Source organism: Rhinoraja longicauda, chromosome 6, assembly GCF_053455715.1.
Source record: "Rhinoraja longicauda isolate Sanriku21f chromosome 6, sRhiLon1.1, whole genome shotgun sequence".
Taxonomy (NCBI): Eukaryota; Metazoa; Chordata; class Chondrichthyes; order Rajiformes; family Arhynchobatidae; genus Rhinoraja; species Rhinoraja longicauda.
This window is the reverse complement of record NC_135958.1, coordinates 38,610,119-38,633,775: the sequence shown is the minus strand read 5'-3', so window position 1 is coordinate 38,633,775 and position 23,657 is coordinate 38,610,119. Positions and strand designations below refer to the sequence as shown.

At 43.0% G+C, this 23,657-nt stretch overlaps 1 protein-coding gene across 1 annotated transcript in view; it reads right to left on the bottom strand.

Moving 5' to 3' along the window:
- Positions 1-23,652, bottom strand: part of rnf166 (ring finger protein 166) — a 44,150-nt gene extending 20,498 nt beyond the window's left edge. Inside the window, exon 1 of the mRNA XM_078400825.1 lies at positions 23,499-23,652. Within this exon, the coding sequence (XP_078256951.1) occupies positions 23,499-23,644 (146 nt within the window). The 5' untranslated portion in view covers positions 23,645-23,652. The remainder of the gene's footprint in view (positions 1-23,498) is intronic.
- Positions 23,653-23,657: the final 5 nt, after the last annotated feature.

The following is a 23,657-nucleotide window of genomic DNA, read 5'->3' as shown; positions in this document are numbered from 1 at the left end:
GACCCTTCTTCAGTCTGAAGAAGGGTCTCGACCCGAAACGTCACCCATTCCATTCCATTCATATTCAACTTACATTTTATATTTATTTAATTTAAGTTTCTGGTACTTTGTGGTGCTTTAGAGACATGGGAGGGGTGCCATTAGCGAGCCAGGGGTATAATGTCGTTTCATTATCACGTGACCTCTGTCGGTCCAGAAAAACAGATACTCCACAAAGGCTCTGGAACCGAGGGTGCCGGAAAATCGGTGTTCCTGTATTAAGCTTATAAACAATTAACATTTCTAAAACCCTTTACTGCAATGTTGCATACTACAAAAGTGATTTACCATGCCAAAGATTCAAATTAGAGCAAGAAGCTAACATGCAAGTAATCTGTTTCAGTCATATTGATTGTGTAAACTTTAGTTAACAAAAAAGGACACAAAATGCTGGAGTAACTCAGAGTCAGGCAGGATCCCTGGAGAACATGGATCAGCATCTGCAGGTCCTCCTTTCTACAACATCTGCAGTTCCTCTTTTCTACAGAATCTGTAGTTCCTCTTTTCTATGACCCACTGAGTTACTCCAGCATATTGTCTTTTTTGTAGGCGTCCATGTTATCCAGGGATGCTGCCTGATCCACTAAGTCACTCCAAAATGTTGTCTTTTTTTTGTATACCAGCATCTGCAGTTCCTTGTTTCTACAAACATTTGCTAACACTTCTTTCAGGCCCATGAATGAGCCAATATAGAGACAAAATGCTGGAGTAACTTGGCGGGACAGGCAGCATCTCTGGAGAACATGGAATTGGTGACGTTTCGGGTCGAGACTCTTCATCGGACTTCAGCTAATGATGGGTTTCGTTTTATTATTGTCAAATGTACCGAGCTACAGTGAAAAACATTGTTTTGCATGCTGTCCAATCACCTTGGATATTACAATACATAAATACAATCAAACCAAAGTCTAGTACAATAGGTAGAAGTAAGGGGAAGATACAGAGTGCAGAATAGAGTTCTCAACTTTGTAGCACATCAGAAGTGAGGCTTCTCGGCCTCTGACAAATGCAACTGCGGAGAGGTACAGACAATGGCCCACCTACTGACGTGGTAGAGAGGCATGCACTGCGTACGATCTCCGCACAGGCACAGATGTGGCACTGGCTGTGGCAAAGCGACGGCAGAACGTCGTCTGACACGAGCGAAAAAAGTTCCATGGACAAATGGACGCAAGTATGCACAAAAATAGTGCTAAAAGACAAAACCAATACCCCCAAGTCTATGTAGATCAGAGCTTATTTGGAGGTTGTAGTGTTTAATATTCTGATCGCTGTCGGGAAGAAGCTGTCCATGAACCTTGACGTTAGTTTTCAGTCTCCTGTATCTTCTTCCCGACGGCAGGAGTGAAATGAGTGTGTGGCCAGGGTAGTGTGGGTCTCTGATAATGCTGGCTTTGTTTTTGAGACAGCGATTCCTGTAAATCCCTTACATGGTGGGAAGGTCAGAAACCGTAGTGGACTGGGCAGCGTTCACCACTTTTCGCAGCCTTCTTCGCTCCAGAGCATTCAAGTTGCCGAACCAGGCCGTGATGAAACCAGTCAATATGCTCTCTACTGCACAACTGTAGAAGTTCAAGAGGGTCATACCGTCTCAGCAATCTTCTCAGGAAGTAGAGGTGTTGGTGGGCTTTCTTTATAATTGCATCAGTGTGCTGGGTCCAGAAAAGATCTTCAGAAATATGCATGCCCAGGAATTTGAAGCTTTCACTCTTTCTGCCATCATCCTGTCGATATAGACAGGATTGTGGGTCCTCATCCTTCCTCTTCCAAAGTCCACAATGTGGTAGACCTGTTCTCAAACCAAGCAACCTGAAAGTCTCCTTTGCCTCCTTGGTGTCATTGAAGGGGGGGGGGGGGAAATGGCCTTTATTCCATACTTCTTTTAAACAAACAGAAAATGACACCACTTGAGTTCTAGTGTTTCTTGCATCTTAGATTTTTGTGCTAAACTCTTTGATATTAAATCCCTTTATTTAAGGGTGAAAATGCTGCCACAATACATGTTAACACACTTGCATTCCTCAAAAAAGGGATACTGATGTTCCAGGCATTTATTTTTTGGAAAATAATTTTGCGTTTTTATTTCCTCACTGTCACTATTTTTTTAGGTACTTTTGCATTGTCGGAGGAACGGAAGTTGAGCAAGTGTATAGCAGGTGGTTGTGCCCACAACCACTGGAATTCTTGAATTTATATTTACAGTCTGATGGGCAGATTTTGATTTGTCAATTTATCCCCAAGAAAGCCATTACCAATAGCTCAAAATGACAAATAAATTGGGTAGGTGCTTGACTATTCGCAATATTGGAGGCTTCTTCCAAAATACACCAGTTACAGAAGATTATGTTTCCATCAGCAGTGTATAAAAGACGTATCTGTGAAAGTAGCAGGAATTGTTTCATTATTTAAGAATGTTATTATCCTGGTCCCAGAATACATGATAATTAAACACTTTTGACTCTCGAAGTGTATTCTGACTGGCACTACAGTTCAATACGGTACTATTATATGGTACAATCCGATCACCTCTCACTGCTTCTACTGCCCGCATACAAACCCCTCATCCGCAAGACCAAACCTACAATAAAGGCGGTCAAAATACGGCCCGAGGATGCCACCCTACAACTCCAGGACTGCTTTGATCGCACCGACTGGGACCTGTTTGCACAGCAGGCGACCTCCGGTTCAGAGGTAGACTTGGAGGAATACACATCCACTGTGCTCTCCTACATCAATTGCTGTGTGGAGAATGTCACGGAAATAAAGATGTTCCCAAACCGGAAACCCTGGATGAATAAGGAGGTACAGAACCTGTTGAGGGCACGCTACAATGCCTTTAAATCTGGTGACACTCCAGCATAGTGTTGCCAGGTCAAACCTGAACAAAGGTATTAAAAGGGCCAAAGACACCCACAGGCAACGGGTGAAAGACCACTTCAACACCACGGACACCAGAAGCGTGTGGCAGGGTGTCAGGGACATCACTGGCTACAAGAGCAGCCCTGCCTGCCCCCACAGTGATATCACACTAACCAACAAGCTAAACACCTTCTTTGCCCGCTTCGAAACTGGCAACACCACCATGAGTGGAAGAACCCCAGCCGAGGCGGAGGGACAGGTCTTGCAACTGAGCACACAGGAGGTATAACGCGCTCTGCAAAGGGTCAACCCACGCAAGGCTGCAGGCCCGGATGGAGTTCAAGGAAGGGTACTTAGGGACTGCGCTGAACAGTTGGCTGAGGTATTCACCTGGATATTTAACCTGTCACTATCTCTGGCTAAGGTCCCCAAGTGCCTGAAGTCGGCTACCATAGTGCCAGTGCCGAAAAAAAAGCAAAGATCACCAACCTGAACGACTACCGTCCGGTTGCCCTAACTCCTATAGTCATGAAGTGCTTTGAAAGGCTGGTCCTCTCACACATCAGATCCAGCATCCCTGACTCACTGGACCCACATCAATTTGCATACAGGGCAAACAGATCCACAGAGGATGCCATCTCTCTGGCTCTTCACACTGTCCTGACTCACCTGGAGAGACAGGGTACGTACGTGAGGATGCTATTCATAGACTATAGCTCCGCCTTCAACACGGTCATCCCCACCAAGCTCATCACCAAACTCCACCAGCTAGGCCTCAGCTCGTCGTTATGCGACTGGATCCTGGACTTCCTGTTGGAGCGACCGCAGGCAGTGAGAATGGGCCCGCACCTGTCCTCCATGATCACCCCGGCACACCACAGGGCTGTGTTCTGAGCCCCATGCTCTACTCCCTCTTCACACACGACTGTGTTCCTGCATTTGACACCAACACCATTGTCAAGTTTGCAGACAACACAACGGTGATCGGGCTGATCACCAACGATGATGAAACAAAATACAGAGCCGATGCGCAGAACCTGGCGGACTGGTGCTCTAATAACAACCTGTCCCTAAACACCTCCAAGACCAAGGAGCTGATCATCAACTTCCGTATTTATTCACAAAATGCTGGAGTAACTCAGCAGGTCAGGCAGCATCTCAGGAGAGAAGAAATGGGCGACGTTTCGGGTCGAGACCCTTCTGCAGACTGATGTCAGGGGGGCGGGACAAAGGAAGGATATAGGTGGAGACAGGAAGATAGAGGGAGATCTGGGAAGGGGGAGGGGAAGAGAGGGACAGAGGAACTATCTAAAGTTGGAGAAGTCAATGTTCATACCACTGGGCTGCAAGCTGCCCAGGCAAAATATGAGGTGCTGTTCCTCCAATTTCCGGTGGGCCTCACTATGGCACTGGAGGAAGCCCATGACAGAAAGGTCAGACTGGGAGTGGGAGGGGAGTTGAAGTGCTCAGCCACCGGGTGGTCAGATTGGCCAATGCGGACCGAGCGCAGGAGTTGAGCGAAGCGATCGCCGAGCCTGCGCTTGGTTTCGCCGATGTAAATAAGCTGTCACCTGGAGCAGCGGATGCAATAGATGAGGTTGGAGGAGGTGCAGGTGAACCTCTGTCTCACCTGGAAAGACTGTTTGGGTCCTTGGATGGAGTTGAGGGGGGAGGTAAAGGGACAGGTGTTGCATCTCCTGTGGTTGCAGGGGAAAGTGCCCGGGGATGGGGTGGTTTGGGTAGGAAGGGACGAGTGGACCAGGGAGTTACGGAGGGAACGGTCTCTGCGGAACGTAGAAAGGGGAGGGGATGGGAAGATATGGCCAGTGATGGGGTCCCGTTGTAGGTGACGGAAATGTTGGCGGATGATTTGTTGGATCCGCTGGCTGGTGGGGTGGAAGGTGAGAACGAGGGGGATTCTGTCCTTGTTACGAGTGGGGGGAGGGGGGGCAAGAGTGGAGCTGCGGGATGTAGAAGAGGCCCTAGTGAGAGCCTCATCTATAATGGAGGAGGGGAAGCCCCGTTTCCTGAAGAATGAGGACATCTCGGATGCCCTGGTGTGAAACACTTCATCCCGGGCGCAGATGCGGCGTAGACGGAGGAATTGGGAGTAGGGGATAGACTTTTTGTAGGAGACCGGGTGGGAAGAAGTGTAGTCCAGATAGCTGTGCGAGTCAGTGGGTTTATAGTAGATGTCAGTCACTAGTCTTTCTCCTGTGATGGAGATGGTGAGGTCCAGAAACGGGAGGGAGATGTCAGAGATAGTCCAGGTATATTTAAGGGCAGGATGGAAATTGGAAGTGAAATGTATGAAGTCAGTGAGTTCTGCATGGGTACAAGAGGTAGCACCAATGCAGTTGTCGATGTAGCGGAGGTAGAGTTCGGGGATGGGGCCGGTGTACGCCTGGAACAGGGATTGTTCGACATACCCGACAAAGAGGCAGGCGTAGCTAGGGCCCATGTGAGTGCCCATAGCTACGCCTCTGGTTTGGAGGAAGTGGGAGGAGTCAAAGGAGAAGTTGTTAAGGGTAAGAACCAGCTCTGCCAGGCGGAGGAGAGTGTTAGTAGATGGGGATTGGCTGGTTCTACGGTCGAGGAAGAAACGGAGGGCTTCAAGACCATCCTTGTGGGGGATGGAAGTGTAGAGTGACTGGACATCCATGGTAAAGATGAGGGAGTGGGGGCCTGGGAACCGGAAGTTATCGAGGAGATGATGAGCGTGTGAGGTGTCTTGGACGTAGGTGGGGAGGGATTTAACCAGTTGGGATAGGATGGAGTCGAGGTAGGTGGAAATAAGTTCGGTGGGACATGAGCAGGCAGAGACAATGGGTCTGCCGGGACAGTTCTGTTTACTTCCATAGGTGACACAACGGGGAATACGCCCCGATCTTTATCAACGGGGACAGTGTGGAGAGAGTGTCCAGCTTCATGTTTCTGGGCACTCACATTTCGGAGGACCTAACATGGTCCAATAACACTGCTGCGCTGGTCAAGAAGGCACAGCAACGACTGTTCTACCTAAGAACACTGAAAAAGTCTGGTCTACCCCAACAGCTACTGACGACCACAGAGAGCATCCTAACACATGGCATCCCGGTGTGGTATCTCAGCTGCACGGAGGCAGATAGGAAAGCTCTTCAGCGGGTAGTCCATAGAGCTCAGAGGACCATCGGAACACAGCTACCAGCCTTGGAGGGCTACAACACATGATGCCTCAGAAAAGCCACCAGCATCCACAAAGACTCTTCACACCCCTGCAACAGTCTGTTCGAACTTCTACCATCGGGCAGACGATACAAGGCCTTCTACGCCCGCACCTCCAGACTCAGGAACAGCTTCATCCCCAGGGCCATAGCTGCTATGATCCGGTCCTGCTGAGCCGGATGGTCACATCGCACAGTGAACCGGCACAGATCTACTTGCACTTTATTCTGTTTTAAAACTGTTCTAATTTGTTTCATTGGGTTGTTTAAATGAATACTGACTAGCTAATTAATTTATTGCATCGTATGGGAGGCGCATTCCCAATCTCGTTGTACCCCTGCACAATGACAATAAAGATATATTGTATTGTATTGTATTACACCTATCAGTTAATGACTATTCAAGATCAAAGTCGAGCCACACCATCTGTTGCATCTTTCTCATTGTATAACTTAGGCATGCAGGCATGTCAGTCATTATTTATGGATTGAAACTTAGCTGAAATTGGTTTGATATGCTAACCAAGGATCACATTATGAGATTGGCAGAAAGAATCATTCATTCAATTGCTGCATGGTAGTTTTAGCTTCTCCAGTTGGAAGAAAGCTTCTAAAAGATGGAGATGCTATGTGCTTTTTGAAGGCTTTCAGTAATTTGATCACAGAGTCAAGATAGGGTTTTGCATCGAGTTTTCCAGGAATGTTATGCCTTGGACTGGCATTCTTTTACCTGTATAAGACATATATTATCAAGATATTGGAAATCTTTGTGTTTGCGTGCTGTTCAGTCAAATCATATCATAGATAATCACATCAGGTTGTGCAAAAGTGAAAATAAACAGAGTGCCGAATATGATGTTACAGTTACACGGAATGCGCAGATTAAAAAAGTGTGAGGGTCACAATGAGATAAATTGGAAGATTGGGAATTAATTCTTCACATTCGATGATATCTGTTCCACAGTGAGGTAACAGTGAGGAAGAAGCGGTTCTTGAATCTGGTGGGTCGCACTTTCACTTTTGTACTTTCTACCCGGTGAGAGGAGAGAATGACTGGGGTACGAGTGGACCTTCATTATGTTGGCTGCTTTCCAAAGGCTCTGTGAAGTATAGATGGAGGCCTTGGATGGTTTGGCGGAAGGTGGGGGCAGGGAAGGCTGGTTTGCATGGTGGACTGTAGAGGCACTGCTATGCTTTCTCTTGGCTGCAGTGTCAATGTAGTTGGACCAGGACAAATCATTGGTCATGATTACACCTAGGGGTCATTCCTTGATTCTACTTATATCTAAAAATCTGTCGATTCTTGCCTTGAAAAGACAGTGAATAAGCTTCTACATCTCCCGGAGTAAGAATTCCATAAATTCACTGCCTTCTGGGTGAAGAAATGTCTCTCCTCAGTCCTAAATGGCTGACCTTTATTTTAACATCACGATGCCTAGTTCTAGATACTACATCACAGCTTGCATCATCGACAAAATGTATGCATTTACGTGAAATCGCCTCTCAATCTTCTAAATTCAAGATTATTGCTCCACCAGGAATCCAGAAATCAGTTGCTGGTAGAACTGAATGTAGTAGGCAAGTTGGGGACACCTGCCATTCACACTTAGCCTTGTGGGAAAAGAAACAAAGTGAAAACCACCACCACGAAAAGCTGCCAATCCCAACCAAGGAACAGCTACCACCTGTGTGTGGTGGAAGGTGTGACTGGAAGACCTGGAAGTCCATCAGTAGGCTTCGTACAGGGATGGGCCGATGCAAGACCAATATGAGCAAATGGGGCTATGCAAATGCGGCAGACGCAGAATGTGAAACATGTGTACAATCCATGCCACACTTACCAAGAAGCCCACTTCCTGGTGAACAATGCTGCCTGGAAGATCTAGCAGTGGCAAACGAGAAGGCCGTCCACTGTGCAAGAGCCTGGCCGAACATTTGAAATATAGATGATGGACACGAAAGACTCAAGAGATTATATGACTTTTTACTTCATACAACCAATACAATAATCCCACCATCCCAGGAATATACCTGGTGAACATTTGCTGCACTCTATCCTTCACATATACACCCTTGTACATTCTTCCGTTTGCATGGAGCACCACTCTGTACACAATATTCCTAATGCAGTCTCACCAATCCGATTGGAACAAGATTTGCCTTCTCTTGTACTCTAGTCCTCTTGATATTAAGGGTACTTACCTTCCTAACTGTTTATTGTACCTGCACACCGACTTCCAGTGATTTATTTACATCCAAGTCCCTCTAAATACCAACATAATTAAATCTCTCATCACATTATTAAATTATTCAGCTTTCCAATTTTTCCAACAAAGTGAATATCCTCACATTTTTCCACTGGTCATTTTTTTTGCCCATTCAATTAACCTGTTCATATTCCCCTGAACTAAGTTGGCATCATAAAATGCTCACATGCAAATTACACAATGCTTCTTAACGGGAACATTTCAGGTTTTCATACGGAGTTAAAAATCAGAAAGCATATTCATTAAAATCTAATGGGGACAGCCATATACATTTCATTTTCCTAAACAGCGTAATGATGGGATTCAAGCTGGAAAAAGACCACTGAAATCAATGGATGCCTATTTTTTTTAAAGCCTGTTTGAGTTCAGCCTGTGGTTACTGCCTTCATTGGCAAGGTGGCAAAAACATATTGCTGATGTGAGTTTTCTCTGGGATTTACACAACAGATGCTTATTGCATACCAAAGTTACAGGATTCAGCAGTACAAAAAGCAAAAACGATTAGTCATTGAGGTCAATAACTGCACTGCAGTGTTTTCTGGAACAATACTTATGTAACAGTGAGATAGAGTCACAACTAGTTCAGAAAACTACTAAAAATACAAAAATATTACTGCAGTATCATTATTTTACAGAACCTGTCAGTTGGAAAAACACATCATGTCACTCGATAGAGGAAAAGCAAGTAAGTCTTTGTGAAAGGGAGATGCCCAAAGTATTTGTAAACCACCGCAGCAAGACTTTTAACGATGAAGACAGCAGATACAGTTCTGGCCTCCAATGTTCTGTCAGGTGCTCTGCTCCAGAATGCTCTTCAATATTTTTTGCTATAAAGGTGATTCTACTGACACAAAGCTTAAAGGCGAGCCAAATTTCCTTCTGAACCAAATAGTCTTTAAAATCGTACCATTATGGAGAAACACCAAATATAAAAACCAAAAAGACACACGCAATGCCTCTCACAATTCCACTAAATTCAAGGTGCTCAACAATTGGCAAAATATTTTAGAATGCACTCTTTATTATAGAAAATATGGCCAGCCAATTTGCAGATAACAAGTTCCCACAAATTTCAATGCTAAAAATGAACGGCTGATCTGTTTTAGCATGGTTCATTAAGGTTAAATGCTGGGCATGGGAGGATTCCAACTGATGTTATCAAACAAACATACTCTTGAATATCTGTCCAATTTTGCTTTGTACACTTAGTACAGTACTTTTTTTTCATCATCTCAAATCTCCTTTTCTTGTTCCTGGAAACAATGAATGCTTGTCAGAGTATAGTTATATATGTCATTGGTGGCTAAAAAAGTCATGCCAAAACTGCTTAATATTTGTGCATCAGACAGATAATCATTGTACCAATAGTAACCCAAGGCCATAGACAATTGGGCACCTCCTGCTGCTCAGACTAAACTCAAACTTCTCTCGCATTTAAAAATACAAACAATCAAGAGCTAACGATAAAAAATGTCTCAAGGAGAAGCATAACTGTACCGATAGTGTAAAACAGAGCTCAAGTAGTAAGTAATTAGCCATATGTTATCACAGCAGTGGTGAAAAACTAAGATAGATAGACCAAGGAGTTAACATCTAAACTGTTTGGGCTGCACCTTTCGGTAGGGCAGGAGGAGGTTGAAGATTGGTGCTTGGGGGGCAGAAATGTTGGGCGATTGTATAAGATGTGGACACATGTTTTCTTTCTGGTTAGGAAGGTGTGGCTTTGGTAGATAAGTATAGAGGCCAAGGAAGACTGAGGCTGCCAACTAAAAGGTACAACCTGCAAAGTTTGAGGTGCCATGCTACAACTGTAAGTCTTTGGTTGACCACACTTATAATACTGTGTATAGTTCTGGTCCCCCTAGCTACAGAAGGATGTCATTAAGCTGGAACGGATTCAGAAAAGATTCACCGGGACTGGAGCTTGGGTTACAAGGAGGCACTGGAAAGGCTGGGGCTTTATTCCTCCCGCAGCGTAGGAGGTTAAGCGGCCGGTGACCCTCCAGAGGTTTATAAAACCATGAAAAGATTTTCTCTTTTCTCCTGTGGTCCTGCAACTTGTTCTCTCGCACACATCCAACAACTCTCCTTTATTTTTGTTTCCCCATTTACCTTAAATGAGGGATGATGTATAGTAGCCAATAGCACATTTTTTAGATTTTAAATTTTTTAGATTTAGAGATAGAGCGCGGAAACAGGCCCTTCGGCCCACCGGGTCCGTGCCGCCCAGCGATTCCCGCACACTAACACTATCTTACACCCACTAGGAACAATTTTTACATTTGCCCAGCCAATTAACCTACAAACCTGTACGTCTTTGGAGTGTGGGAGGAAACCGAAGATCTCGGTGAAAACCCACGCAGGTCACGGGGAGAACGTACAAATGCCGTACAGTACAGCACCCGTAGTCAGGATCGAACCTAAGTCTCCGGCGCTGTATTCGCCGTAAGGCAGCAACTCTACCGCTGCGCCACCGTGCCGCCCTACAACATCTACAACAAGCACATCTTTGGGACATAGGAGAAAAGCACAGCTGCAAGCAGACATGTGCAAGATCACAGGAAGAATGTGTAACCTCCATACATTTAACAACCCAAGTCATATTGGACTTGGGTCATTGGAACCAGGGCAGTAGTACAAACGGTTGTGCCGTTCTGCTATCCCTTAAAATTGTCCAAAATCATTTTAAGGATAAGCAAACCAATGTCAGCAGCAACCACAACATGTCGGCCTTAAATTACACTTGGCTGACTACAATGGACAAGTCACATCACTCACACACCTAACACCAGGCCCTTAACAGTGAAACGCTATTCCAAGCTGCAAGATGGCAACAATCAAGGTGGTTCACAAAGCCTCTTTTGAAAAGTTTCACATGCCCACAGATTCACGGAAATTCCTGGCTCATAATTGTTCAAAATGGAGATGGAGCATGAAGGATGTATCTGATAATGCCCATTTGTCATCTGCACAAAAAAACCCTAAATCTGTGAATAATGGGAGGAATGCACCACCTTCCAAACTCTGCAGTGATCTGTAAGCAGCTCCTGCCCCACCCAATGTGGAGACTGTAAATCTCACACTGGTCTCCTCAGAACCCAATGAACTAGAATGGAATGACGTTACCTACTTCCATTAGGTCTGCTCAAAATAATAAATAGATAAAGTCAGAACATGCTTCATTTATTTCAAGAACATGCTGTCCTACAATCTTGCTAGCTTAGATACAAACTGAAATTCAATGATATTACCATCCTCAAAAGCAAGATATCTACCATAGTAATAGAAAACAAATTGCAGATGTATGTTCATACCAAACATAGACACAAAATGCTTGAGTAACTCAATGGGTCAGGCAGCATCTCCGGTGAAAATAGACAAGTGACGTTTCGGGCTGGGACCCATAGTACTGCTAAGCACATGGTGGGAAAAGGGTTGATTTACAATTTTAATTATTTATTATCACATGTACCCACTAAGTTACTCCAACATTTTGTGTCTATCTGTGTCTGTCATAGTCACGGTGGTGCAGCGGTAAAGTTGCTGCCTTACAGTGAATACAGCACCGGAGACCTACAGGTGCTGTCTGTACGGAGTTTGTACATTCTCCCCGTGACCTGCGTGGGTATTCTCTGAGATCATCGGTTTCCTTCCACACCCCAAAGACGTACAGATATGTACGTTAATTGGCTTGGTAAATGTAAAAATTGCCCCATGTGTGTGTAGGGTAGTGTTAATGCGCGGGGATCGCTGGTCGGTGTAGACCTGGTGGGCCGAAGGGCTTGTTTCCGCGCGGTATCTCTAAACAAAAATCATAATTTTAAAAAGTAGTCAGATATCTAAGGCCATTCCCCACTTCCATTATACAAGAAACTGCAGTTGTTAGTTTACAAAAAATAGACACAATGTGCTGGAGCCTCGTGGGTCAGGTAGTATCCACAGAGAACATGGAGAGGTGATTTTTCTGGTCAAGAAGGGTTCCGACCCCCCCCAAATAAAAATCACATATTCATGCCATCCAGGCCTGATGCCTGATCTGCTGAGTTACTCTAGCACTGTGTCTTATATCCAGATCTGTGGTGAATACAGAGGAGCTACAGCTACTAGTTAGCCATTGCTAGATATTCAGCAAACAACTTGACATGCAAGATACACAATACACCCTCTTTTTAAAGGACCCCTCAGTTATAGCAGACCTGCCGACGCCACGGTGCACCAGTGAGCCCTGTAGAAGACATGATTTGTAAAATTGCATTACCACCTAAAGTGGGTGGTATTGTAGATAGCATTGATCATTATAAAAAGCACAGCAGGTTCAGGACTGATCAGTGATCGGAATCTTGATTACGAGGATGTTGCCAGGACTTGAGAGCCTGAGCTACAGGGAGAGGTTGGGCAGGTTGGGACTTTATCCCTTGGAATGCAGGAGGATGCGCTGACCTTATAGAGTGTAAAATCATGAGGGGAATAGATGGGGTGAATGCACAGAGTCTTTTACCCAGAGTAGGTGAAGCACGAACCAGAGGACATAGATTTAAGATGAAAGGGGAAAGATGGTGAAGGATATATGGAATGAACTGCCAAAGGTGGTAGCTGAGACAGGTACTATAACAACATTTAAAAGACATTTGGACAGGTACATGGATAAGAAAGGCTTAGAGGGATATGGGCCAAATGCAGACAGGTGGGACGTGTAAATGGGGCATCTCGGTCAGCATAGGCACTGTTGGGCCAAAGGCCTGTTTCCGTGCTGTATGACTATTTTAATTTTAAAATTATTTAAATTTAGAATTCTTACAGTCCCCATATTTGTGTCAAAGCTGAGAATCTAGTTATTCTCAAAGCCTCCATCTTATTATCAAATTTGTTTATATTTATGACATATGGTTGTACACCCAACACAGATCCTTGTGGTGCACCAATAATTACTCTGAACAAATTAGAGAATTGTCCATTATCACTAATCTCTGTCCTACTGTTCAGGCAATTTCTTAACTAGGCCAATATTTTGTTGTCAATTCTGGAGAGTTTAAATTTTAGATTATAGCCAATTACGAGTGACTTAATTAAATGCTGAATGGAAGGTCCTTGATTATTTTTTGAATGAATAGTGCACAGAGAATGTCTATTATTTAAGATATTATTTAAGAAATCAGATTGAACAGGCACAGGTGACCCAGTTTACAAATCCATCCTGACTCTTTCAGATCATTTCAAAATGTTTAGTGACTCAGTCTTGAACTCTAAATAAATAATTTTACAATATGATGTTTAACTTCATAATGATCTTTAACTTCATGGCTTCTTATTCTCAATATTGCTAAGCAACAAAGTAAAATACATAATTTTTCAGTCAAAAGAATCGCTGCCAAATTAAGGGAACTTTGGAAGATATCACGGTATCTGCACAATTCTTAACTTTTTTTAATAACCGAGAGATGGAAACATGTGGTCTGTTGTTACTCCTCAGCGTCATTACTTATTACAGTAATGAAGGTGGTCATACAACCAAATCAGATCCATTCCAGTTCCCAATACAGCAAAGCTATCAGTCGCATTCCCTGAATCCCTTCAACTTACCAATACTAAGGGGAAATTGATATCAGCTAGTTAATCTACTGGCACATCTTTAAGGTGGGGAAATCCACACAGTTACAGGGAGAAGGTGCAAACCCACGTATAAAGTATTCAATGCTAGCATTGAACTTGGGTCCCTAGAGGTGTGAGGCAGCAGCATGACCTGAAGCTCCCACCTGCCACTTCTGCATATTTGGTTTTTTTTTAAAAAGTTTAATTCTGATAAGCTGCCATCTCCGATCAAAAATTATTTTCCTGCCACCCATGTCTTATAATATAAATGCAATAATTCAGTATTTCTATCGTATCTATATTTTGAATTACGATATCACCATTTGGAATTTAAGGCCCTCTATATTGCTGGCCACCTTTTGCTCAATTTAATTGGGAATAAAGTTTGTGTTGACTTTATACTTTTCCAGATTTCTTTTCATATTCATGCTTTGTATCATGTTATCACCCTTTCCTCCACAGTTGCATGAGGATGTTGCCAGAACTTGAGGGACTTAGCTATAGGGGGAAGTTGTGCACGTTAGGACTTTATTCCTTGGAATGCAGGAAGCTGAGGGTTGATCTTACAGACGTGTATAAAATCATGAGGGAAATCGACAGGGTGAGCACACAGACTTTTATCCAGGACTAGACCAAGTGGACCCGTTGGTCCCAAACTTCTCCTGCATTGGTGCAGCACCCTCTCCTCTCCCCCCCCCCCCTCCTCGCCTCGTCCTCCCTCCTCCCCTCAACCCCCTTATCCCCATCTCCCTCCCTAGAAGATAGATTTAAACTTTAAAATGTGAAACTTAAAAAATATAACACCAATTTCAATGAAACTTCTTCCATTAGCACCAAAGGGACGACGGCGAGTAAGGTGGGCCTAAAATTGTTGCGCTATTGTGAACCATTTTGGCTGTAGTTCAGGAACAAACAAACAAGTTTTAGTATATAGATAAGGGATTCAAAAACAAGAGCACGTTTGTTTAAGGAGAGAGAGACAAGATTTAATGGAACCCGAGGGGCAACTTTTTAAACTCAGAGGTTGGTACATAAATGGAATTAGCTGTTCAGAGGAGGTAGTTGAAGCAAATACTATAATAGCATTGAAAAGATACCTGGCCAAGTACCTGGAAGGAATGGTTTAGAGAGATATGGGCCAAGTGCAGGCATATGTAATTAGCTTAGATGGGGCTTCTTGGTTGGCTTGGAGGAGGTAGGCTGTGCCGTATGACTCTCTCGATTAATCCAGTCAGCAGGATCTATGGACATTGTTGCTTTCTTGTGTGCCTTTTATTTTAGTTTTAGCTTTAGATTAGAGATACAGTGCGGAAACAGGCTCACCAGGTCCACACCGACCAGCGACCCCGCAAATGAATACTATCCTACACCCACTAGGGACAATTTTTACATTTACCAAGCCAATTAACCTGCAAACCTGTACATCTTTGGAGTGTGGGAAGAAACCGAAGACCTCAGGGAAAAACCCACGCAGATCACGGGGAGAACGTACAAACTCCGTACAGACAGCACCCGGGTCTCTGGCGCTGAATTCGCTGTAAGGCAGCAACTCTACCCCTGCACCACCGTGACCGCCCTTTATGTCATCAGTCACTCGTAATTTTTATTTGCAAATTGAGCTTTTATCACCTTTGGGGTATAAATTGATCCTGGATGAAACTAAAGTTGTTTCTGTGAACTTCTCCCACCTAGCTTATGTTGTTTACCCATTAACAGATTTTCCCAGTTTAGCAGTAACAGCTTTACCACACTGCAAAGAAGTCAACTCTGCATGTATCTGAAATCTCACTAACTTTATCACATTTCTCTTTCAAATGTAAGTGGCGTTGAACACGATCACATCATGATAACTATTTGGAAAGTATTCACACATCATTAGCACAATAAATATAGTTCATTAGCCATTTGTAGATCTAATGTAGCCTGCCTTCTTCTTGGTTCTGAAAGAATGTTGCAAAACACTCTCCAGCACTCAGAAAACTTATTCCTATCCACGTGAATATTAAAACCCCCATTTAGCTACCACTGCTTTTGTCATGTGCAAGAACATTGTCTGAAATGTTACATTCTGTCTCTTCTCTTCCCATTTCTGGGAGCATCTAAATACTAAAACTCTTGTTTGTTTGTTTGTTCCTGAACTACAGCCAAAACGGTATACGATAGCGCAACAATTTTAGGCCCACCTTACTCACCGTCGTCCCTTTGATGCTAATGGAAGTTTCATTGAAATCGTTGTTATATTTTTAAAGTTATTCACATTTTAAAGCTTAAATCTATCTCCTAGGGAGGGAGGGAAGATAAGGGGGGTTGAGGGGGATAGAGTGGGGAAGGGAAGAGAGGGGTGAGGGGAGGAGGGAGCAGGGAGGGAGGGGAAGGGGAGAGGCAGAGGAGAGGGGGAGAGGGAGAAGGGGGTGCTGCATCAATGCACCAGGAGAGGTTTCGGCCCAACGGGTCCACTTGGTCTAGTATACACTAATTTTCATTAGCTATTAATTTTCTTCCACTTCTCAATGTTACCCAAGTCTCAAAGCCTGCTTAGCCTCATAATATTTTCTCTCATCAATAGATGATTTTATCTCAGCAAAGGCAATCCTTCCTCATACAAAATTCTTCATCTTCCTTGCAGACACGATAAAGCGAGATATTTATTTCCAAGTTCTAACTATCCTGCATTCTGCATGCGATTCCCTCCAGATTGCAGACCATGCTGACATGGAAATACGTCATAGGTCCTTCTTTTTTGCTAGGGCTACACACTGGGACTCCTATCTAAAAGCTCTGTGGGAATACTTCCTCCTTGACTGCAAGGTCTGTAGTCGTGGCACAATTAAGGGCAGGCAAGAAATAATGGCTTTGCCAGCAATATCCAGAACCTGAAAATGATTATTAAATAAAAGCCCAACTTCCAAGATCTGATTTTTCATCTGCTTTTTATGTTGAGAAGCCTGATTTTATTTGAAAAGAACTAAAATACATACACATACCTAGAATAAAGGTACAAAGGAAGAGTCAAACCTACTTTTTGTTTATGAAAGAAGAAACAACCTGATAATAAAGTATCCTAGATTCTCACCAACGTTTGTCACCCTTGGGTTCTTTGCATCGATGACATAATCATATACCGGGAGAAGCCTTCTCTAACAGATTATTTAATCTACTTCTTGTTGTGTTAGATAAGTGAAATGTGGGTGTATTAAAAATGACTTTGTAATAGATGGCAAGGCATAAACTCATCAGTTTTTTTCCCCAAGAGTCACTAAAATGCAGCAAACGCATGAAGATGATATCCCTGGCACAAAAAAAAATTTTTGAAGGGGTTTGTTGCCAAGGACAGCCAAGCATAAAATTATAGCATACAAGTAGTATAAGAAAATAACTGCAGATGCTGGTACAAATCGATTTATTCACAAAATGTTGGAGTAACTCAGCAGGTCAGGCAGCATCTCTGGAGAGAAGGAATGGGTGACGTTTCGGGTCGAGACCCTTCTTCAGACGAAGAAGGGTCTCGACCCGAAACGTCACCCATTCCTTCTCTCCCGAGATGCTGCCTGACCTGCTGAGTTACTCCAGCATTTTGTGAATAAATCAAATTATAGCATACAACTGTAATATTAATCATTTTTTTGTGGTGGTAATTATATATTATATATTTATAAAATGATTAAAATTTAGGGCATTTGAGTTAAGTATTTTTTTGATTTTTAACCTGTTTTGTCTCCCAAGAATGGGCAAGAATACACAACTGTATTTTCTCAGGTCAGATTTTTCTTCCAATTTATGGGTACTCAGCCATGAGGGCAAGCAGTGGTTATCGGTTCTTGTTTTTTTATTATAGCCTTATCTCTGTGCCTCCCTCTCCCCTGACTCTCAGTCTGAAGAAGGGTCTTGACCCAAAACATCACCAATTCCTTCTATCCAGAGATGCTGCCTGTCCCTCTGAGTCACTCAAGCATTTTGTGTTTATCTTCGGTTTAAACCAGCATCTGCAGTTCCTTGCGACACAGTGCTTATTAGTTTACACAATTACTTTACTCCCACATTTTAAAATCTTCTCCCTGCGTTCTCTTGTATTGCATGACAATATGGCAATGAACATTTCAGGATATCATTTAGGTGCCAAAGTTAAATAATTGTTCTCATTTCATATGTTTAAAAAGCGAATCTGAAGATACTGCACACCATATCATATGCAGTCTTTGTGCCTTCAGTTTATTATTTACAGGCACAGCAAATTAACAACTTCACTCCAACCCTGCATGGTGACTTATAATTCAGCTCCATGTTTTTTCATTCTGCACCATCACACATGATGCAATAGACAAATGAAGCCTTAGCAATAAAAGATAGATAATAGCTTAAAAGATATTGACAATAAAATATTGTGGGGAAACAATTGAGAATTTGTCAGTGTCCAATAAGTAATTTAATTTCTGTAACATCAGTTAAGACAACTTTATGGACGATTCTTCTCCCCACCTTTGGTCAGTATTCAAAAATTTGAAGTGACGTGGAAAATTTATCTTTAGAGATCCAGCATTGAAACAGGCCCTTTGACTCTGTGAGTCTATGCTGACCATCGATTGCCCATTCACACTAGCTCTATGTTTTGCATCCACGTCCGACACACTAGGTGCAATTTACAGAGTCCAATTAACCTGCAAACCCACATGTCTTTGAGATGTGGGAGGAAACTAGAGAACCCAGAGGAAACCCACGTGGTCAAATGGAGAATGTGCAAACTCCATGCAGACAGCACCCGATCGAATCCCCTATTGGGTCGCCCTTGACCGTAACTCAATATATTGTGTCCCCCTATTATTTTCTTTGCTCACAGTACTTGGTTAACACACTACTTCCCACTATTACCTGCCCAATTTCTATTGTTACTGCTTGCAATTGTATAATCAGATGTTATTATCATTCAAATAGACCATATAATCCCTTAAATTTGCTCTGCCATCAATCGTGCATGATACTCTACCTTAACTCCACTTCCGCACCTGATCCCAATTTTCCTCAGTTCCCAGTATCCAAATAATCTAGAAATCCCAATCAATCTTGGATAAATATGTACAGGCTGAGTATCAATAAACCGATGGCCCTCTGAGTAAATACATTTCTCACCATAGTCCTAGATATCTCTGCAGCCTGAGCAAACATCCTTTCAATGTCTAAAAGAGAAAGCTGTTAAGGGAACACAGCAGGTCAGGCAGCATCGGTGGAGACGGATGGTCAACAATGTGGGAAGAAACCATTCCTTTGCCTGCCCACCGTCCATCAAGCCCTTGATATTGCACGGGGCTCTCACCGCACTAAACAGATGACCCAAAACACTGACTGTCCACTTCCTTCCACAAATGATGCCTGCCCCACCTACTTCCCCCAGCAGCTTTCCTATTTTGCACCAGATTACAGCAACTGCAGTCTCTTGGGCCAGTTTTTCCATTCTTATTCAAGCAAAGAGGCCAAAATAATGAACATGGAACAGTACTCCATGTTCTTCGATATATTTGCAAATCCGTCACCATTTGAAAAAACTTTTCCCTTCGAGTTTGTCTTGCATTGCACAATGTATATGCATCACAAGTGAATAATTTGGTTAATGTGCCAACTCAGCCACACAGCGCATTCTTTGCAATGAGAAAATGGTGCCAGCACTTCCGTGCATGTATAGCTGCATGCAGAGTATGTCTTGATAATACAGATCCCTACAAATAATCATTTACAGCCTCTCAACTAAGATGCTACCACATGAACCTCATTAAAAAATTACAACTTTGGTCATTCACACAAAACTACACTTTAACAAAGCACCACGCACAATCAATTCAGCTATTTTGTTATTAAAGATCTACAGGTCCACCATATCCAGCCAGCCACAAATGGTGGTGCATAATTAAACAGCTACAGGGAAGAGGCAGCATACATCACCCTTGATGTTTGTGTAGTTGGGGTAAAGGGGGCAGTTGGTTCTAGCAAGTCACTGCTAAATGCAAGGCTGAAGCATCTGCAACCTTGTTCAGCCAGAACTGCCCAGCAGACACTATATCTTGTTTAAGATCCCCAACTTTAAAGTCAATCAGAACCCAATTGAATTCAGTCCATGTGTCATCAAGAAACAGTAACGGATACTGCAAAGAATACAGAACTAAAAAAAAACATCCCAGCTGTAGTACTGAAGAGCTGTGCTCCAGAACCAGCTGCATCTCTAGTCAAGTTGTTCCAGTATTGTTGCATCAATGATAAATAAAACTCTATTGATGTGGAAAATTGCCAACACGTTCTGTTCACAGAAAGCAGGACTAATCAAATCTGTCTAACTACCACCCAAATTTGTTTGCTCTGTTTCATTGGCATTGCGATGAAAGACGAGGATGACAACACTACCAAGTAGCATATACTCACCCATGACCTGTAGACTATGGCAGTGAGTTTTGTCAGGTCCACTCAGTGCTTTATCGCAATTTGATCCAAACATGGATTGAAGAACAAATTGCAGAGAGGAGGCAGGAATGACAGCTCTTGATATCAGGATAGCATGGCATCAAGAACCCTGGTAAAACTGAAGTCAATCGGCATCAAAGGGTAAATACTCCAATGGCTGAAGTCACATCCCATTCAAAGAAAGACGGTTGTGGTCTTTGGTCAATCATCTCAACTCCGAGGCAAACTGCAGGAGTTTCCCATAGCATTGTCCTTGACATTTTCATCTTCAGCTGTGATGGTAATTACCTTCCTTCAATGGTAAACCCGGAAATTGGGAATGTATACAGATGACTGTGGAACATTCAATTCCATTTCAGTTTCCATTTCAGGGATAGGCTAACACCCAATATTCTCACCGACTCCCATTGCTACCACGACTGTCACCATTTGATTCTCTAAGTTATGGAAGGCATACTCATTTGTAATTATGAATTATTTCTTTGTAGAAAGAATGGGGAATTAAGCACTATCTGCATCTGGTACAGAGGAGGAAGATCTGGGATAAACCAGCCATGATCATATTGAATAGCGAGGTAGGATGGAGACTGAGCAAGTTTGAGAAGCCAAATGGCATGCTGCTGCTCTTATTTGCATGTGTTCTTGCATTTACATGTTTGCAATAGGTGTCACTCTCAAAATCCATGTAAAATGTCCCATTCTGTGGTCATTTTCCTACTGAGTCTTTCACAATGCAATTTATTAATTGACTTCATTTCATTACATACAAATACTAAAACTGTGTGTTTTCTAGTTTTATTTCATAATATATTTATTGCTCCAGTAAACTGTTCAATATGTATTCATTAGTACTATTCTGAAAATGTAAAATTAAAATACATCCTTTAGATTCCTGGTGTTTATTTGTGAATAATCAATGTATGCTTGCTAGAGGAATTCAGTTTACTAAATAAATGTTGAAAACCTTAAGGGTAATAGAAAACTTGAAAACACTGACGGAACTTTGCCAAGTGCTTGAGTCTTTATTTTTCTTAATGCCCTGTATGAAAGCATGTGTGATATGAAAACTCAGCTGACCACAAGTACAAATACATTATCAACTAACAATGAAGATAGACACAAAATGCTGATGTACCTCAGCAGGTCAGGCAGCAGCTCTGGAGAAAAGGAATAGGTGACGTTTTGGGTCCAGACCCTTCTTCAGACCATCTAAAAAGTCTTGACCCGAACGGCACCCATTCCTTTTCTCCAGAGATGCTACTTGTGAGTCACTTCAGCATTTTGTGTCCGTCTTCGCTGTAAACCAGCATTTGCAGTTCCTTCCTAAACATAAATTGATAATGGTTGTTTCAGCCATTATCAGTAAGGGGCACTTCCCTTAAAACATCCTGGAGACACAAAATCTACACTATTTCAAAATAATACATGTTGCTTCAAATCATTAAAAGCAAAAACTGAAAACAGATTCCTCTTGGTTTAGAGCATGGAAACAGGCCCTTTGGCGCATCAAATCCACACAGACCATTGATCAATCACACTAGTTCTTGGTCATCCCACTTTCTATACCCACTCCCTACACACAAGGGGCAATTTACAGAAGCCAATCAACCTACACAACCACATGGCTTTGGAGTGTGGGAGGAAACTGGAGTGCCTTAAGGAAACCCACAGAGTTACAGGGAGAATGTGCAAACTCCACACTGACAGCACTGGAGATCAGGATCGAACCCAGGTCTCTGGCATTGAGGCAGCTGCTCTTCCAGTTGTTCCACTGTACACCTCTGGGTCAATATTTAAATATTAAAATATAAAGGGAGAAACAATTAATTTCATAAAATGTATTGAAGCAATTGAGGGTACATATTTTATTGAGAAAACCTATATAACTGCATTACCTATAGAGAAAACTGATTTCATCATCAGGTCAGATAAATCCTGTTGAGAAATCAATGAAAATGGAATGCATACATTGCAAAATCAGTATATAATGACAAATAATCTCATCACCTATGTATTTTTTTTCTGTTGAAGCAATACCTAATAATAAACAAATTAGAACAAGATATTCACACTTTCTTTTCCCAAGTGCCACCATTGCATATTTGTTTTGCCTTTCATTACTCATTGTCACGGAATATTTCATACTACTCTTTGCCATTTTAATCCTCTAATTGCTGGAACTCATCTGCACAAATTAGTATCCATTGAAAGATCTGACAACCCAGTTCGTCAGAGCTTTTCATACACACCATTTAAGACTGTTCCTTCTGACATAGAACTGTGAGGGTCCATTAAGAAATTTAAAATCAGTAATACTTAATTGGGATCAAGACTGCCAGAAAGTCAGATTTCCAGCAATTTCTGGTTGGTTTAGGACAAAATACAGCCTGTGTTCACGGGTGTAGTTTTGTTTATATTTTTGTTCTCGTCACTAAATCAAACGTGTTTTCAGAAATGTGGGACGAGCAATGGTTATTTTGTATCAAGGTTTGTCAATTATCAGATTCCATCTGAAGGTAGAAGAAACAACAATGGATTTACATATAAAAAACGCTCTGGCGCTCATGAAGCACTTGTAATAAGCACCACGAACTTCAAAATTACGGTCACGTTTGTATTTAAACACGTCCACAAAACAAGAAGGGGGGGGGGAATGATGTTTTAAAAATTAACAAAACAAATCTCAAATCTTCCATAAAAACGCTGCCTCGGCGCAAAACAGCAGGTGTCTAAAAGCCATTGATTGCACCGCTGTGTTGACCTGACAAGCAGTTCGTGCGGTCTGGCCGTGCATTGAACATGCACCACCGATTCCAGAGTGAAGATGACGCCATCGATTTAGCTCCACAAGAACTTCACGACACCCTCCACAAAACGCATCTTAAGCAAGACATGAGAGCGCAAGTTCCCGTGGAGGGGCAAGATGACCTCTCTGCCACCGGCTCATTGAAGGCTCGCTGCCGGTGAGCACAGCTGAACTTCCCCTCGGCTGCACTGCACTGAGTCTCAGCCATTGTCTCATCCCCCGGACCAGACCAGAGAGCGCCACTATTTATTTATCTGCCGACCCGACACGGCGGCTCCGTCACCAACTCACGCATGTCCGCAGCTTGCTATTGACACCGGCTTGTAGTACACCTCCAGGCAGATCGGGCAACTGTACGTGTCCGCCAAGTTATCCCCCGATGCCGCTGCTTGTTTTGTCTGATTCCCGGAGACTAAACTCCGAAACATCGCCATCATCCGCCTCCCACAA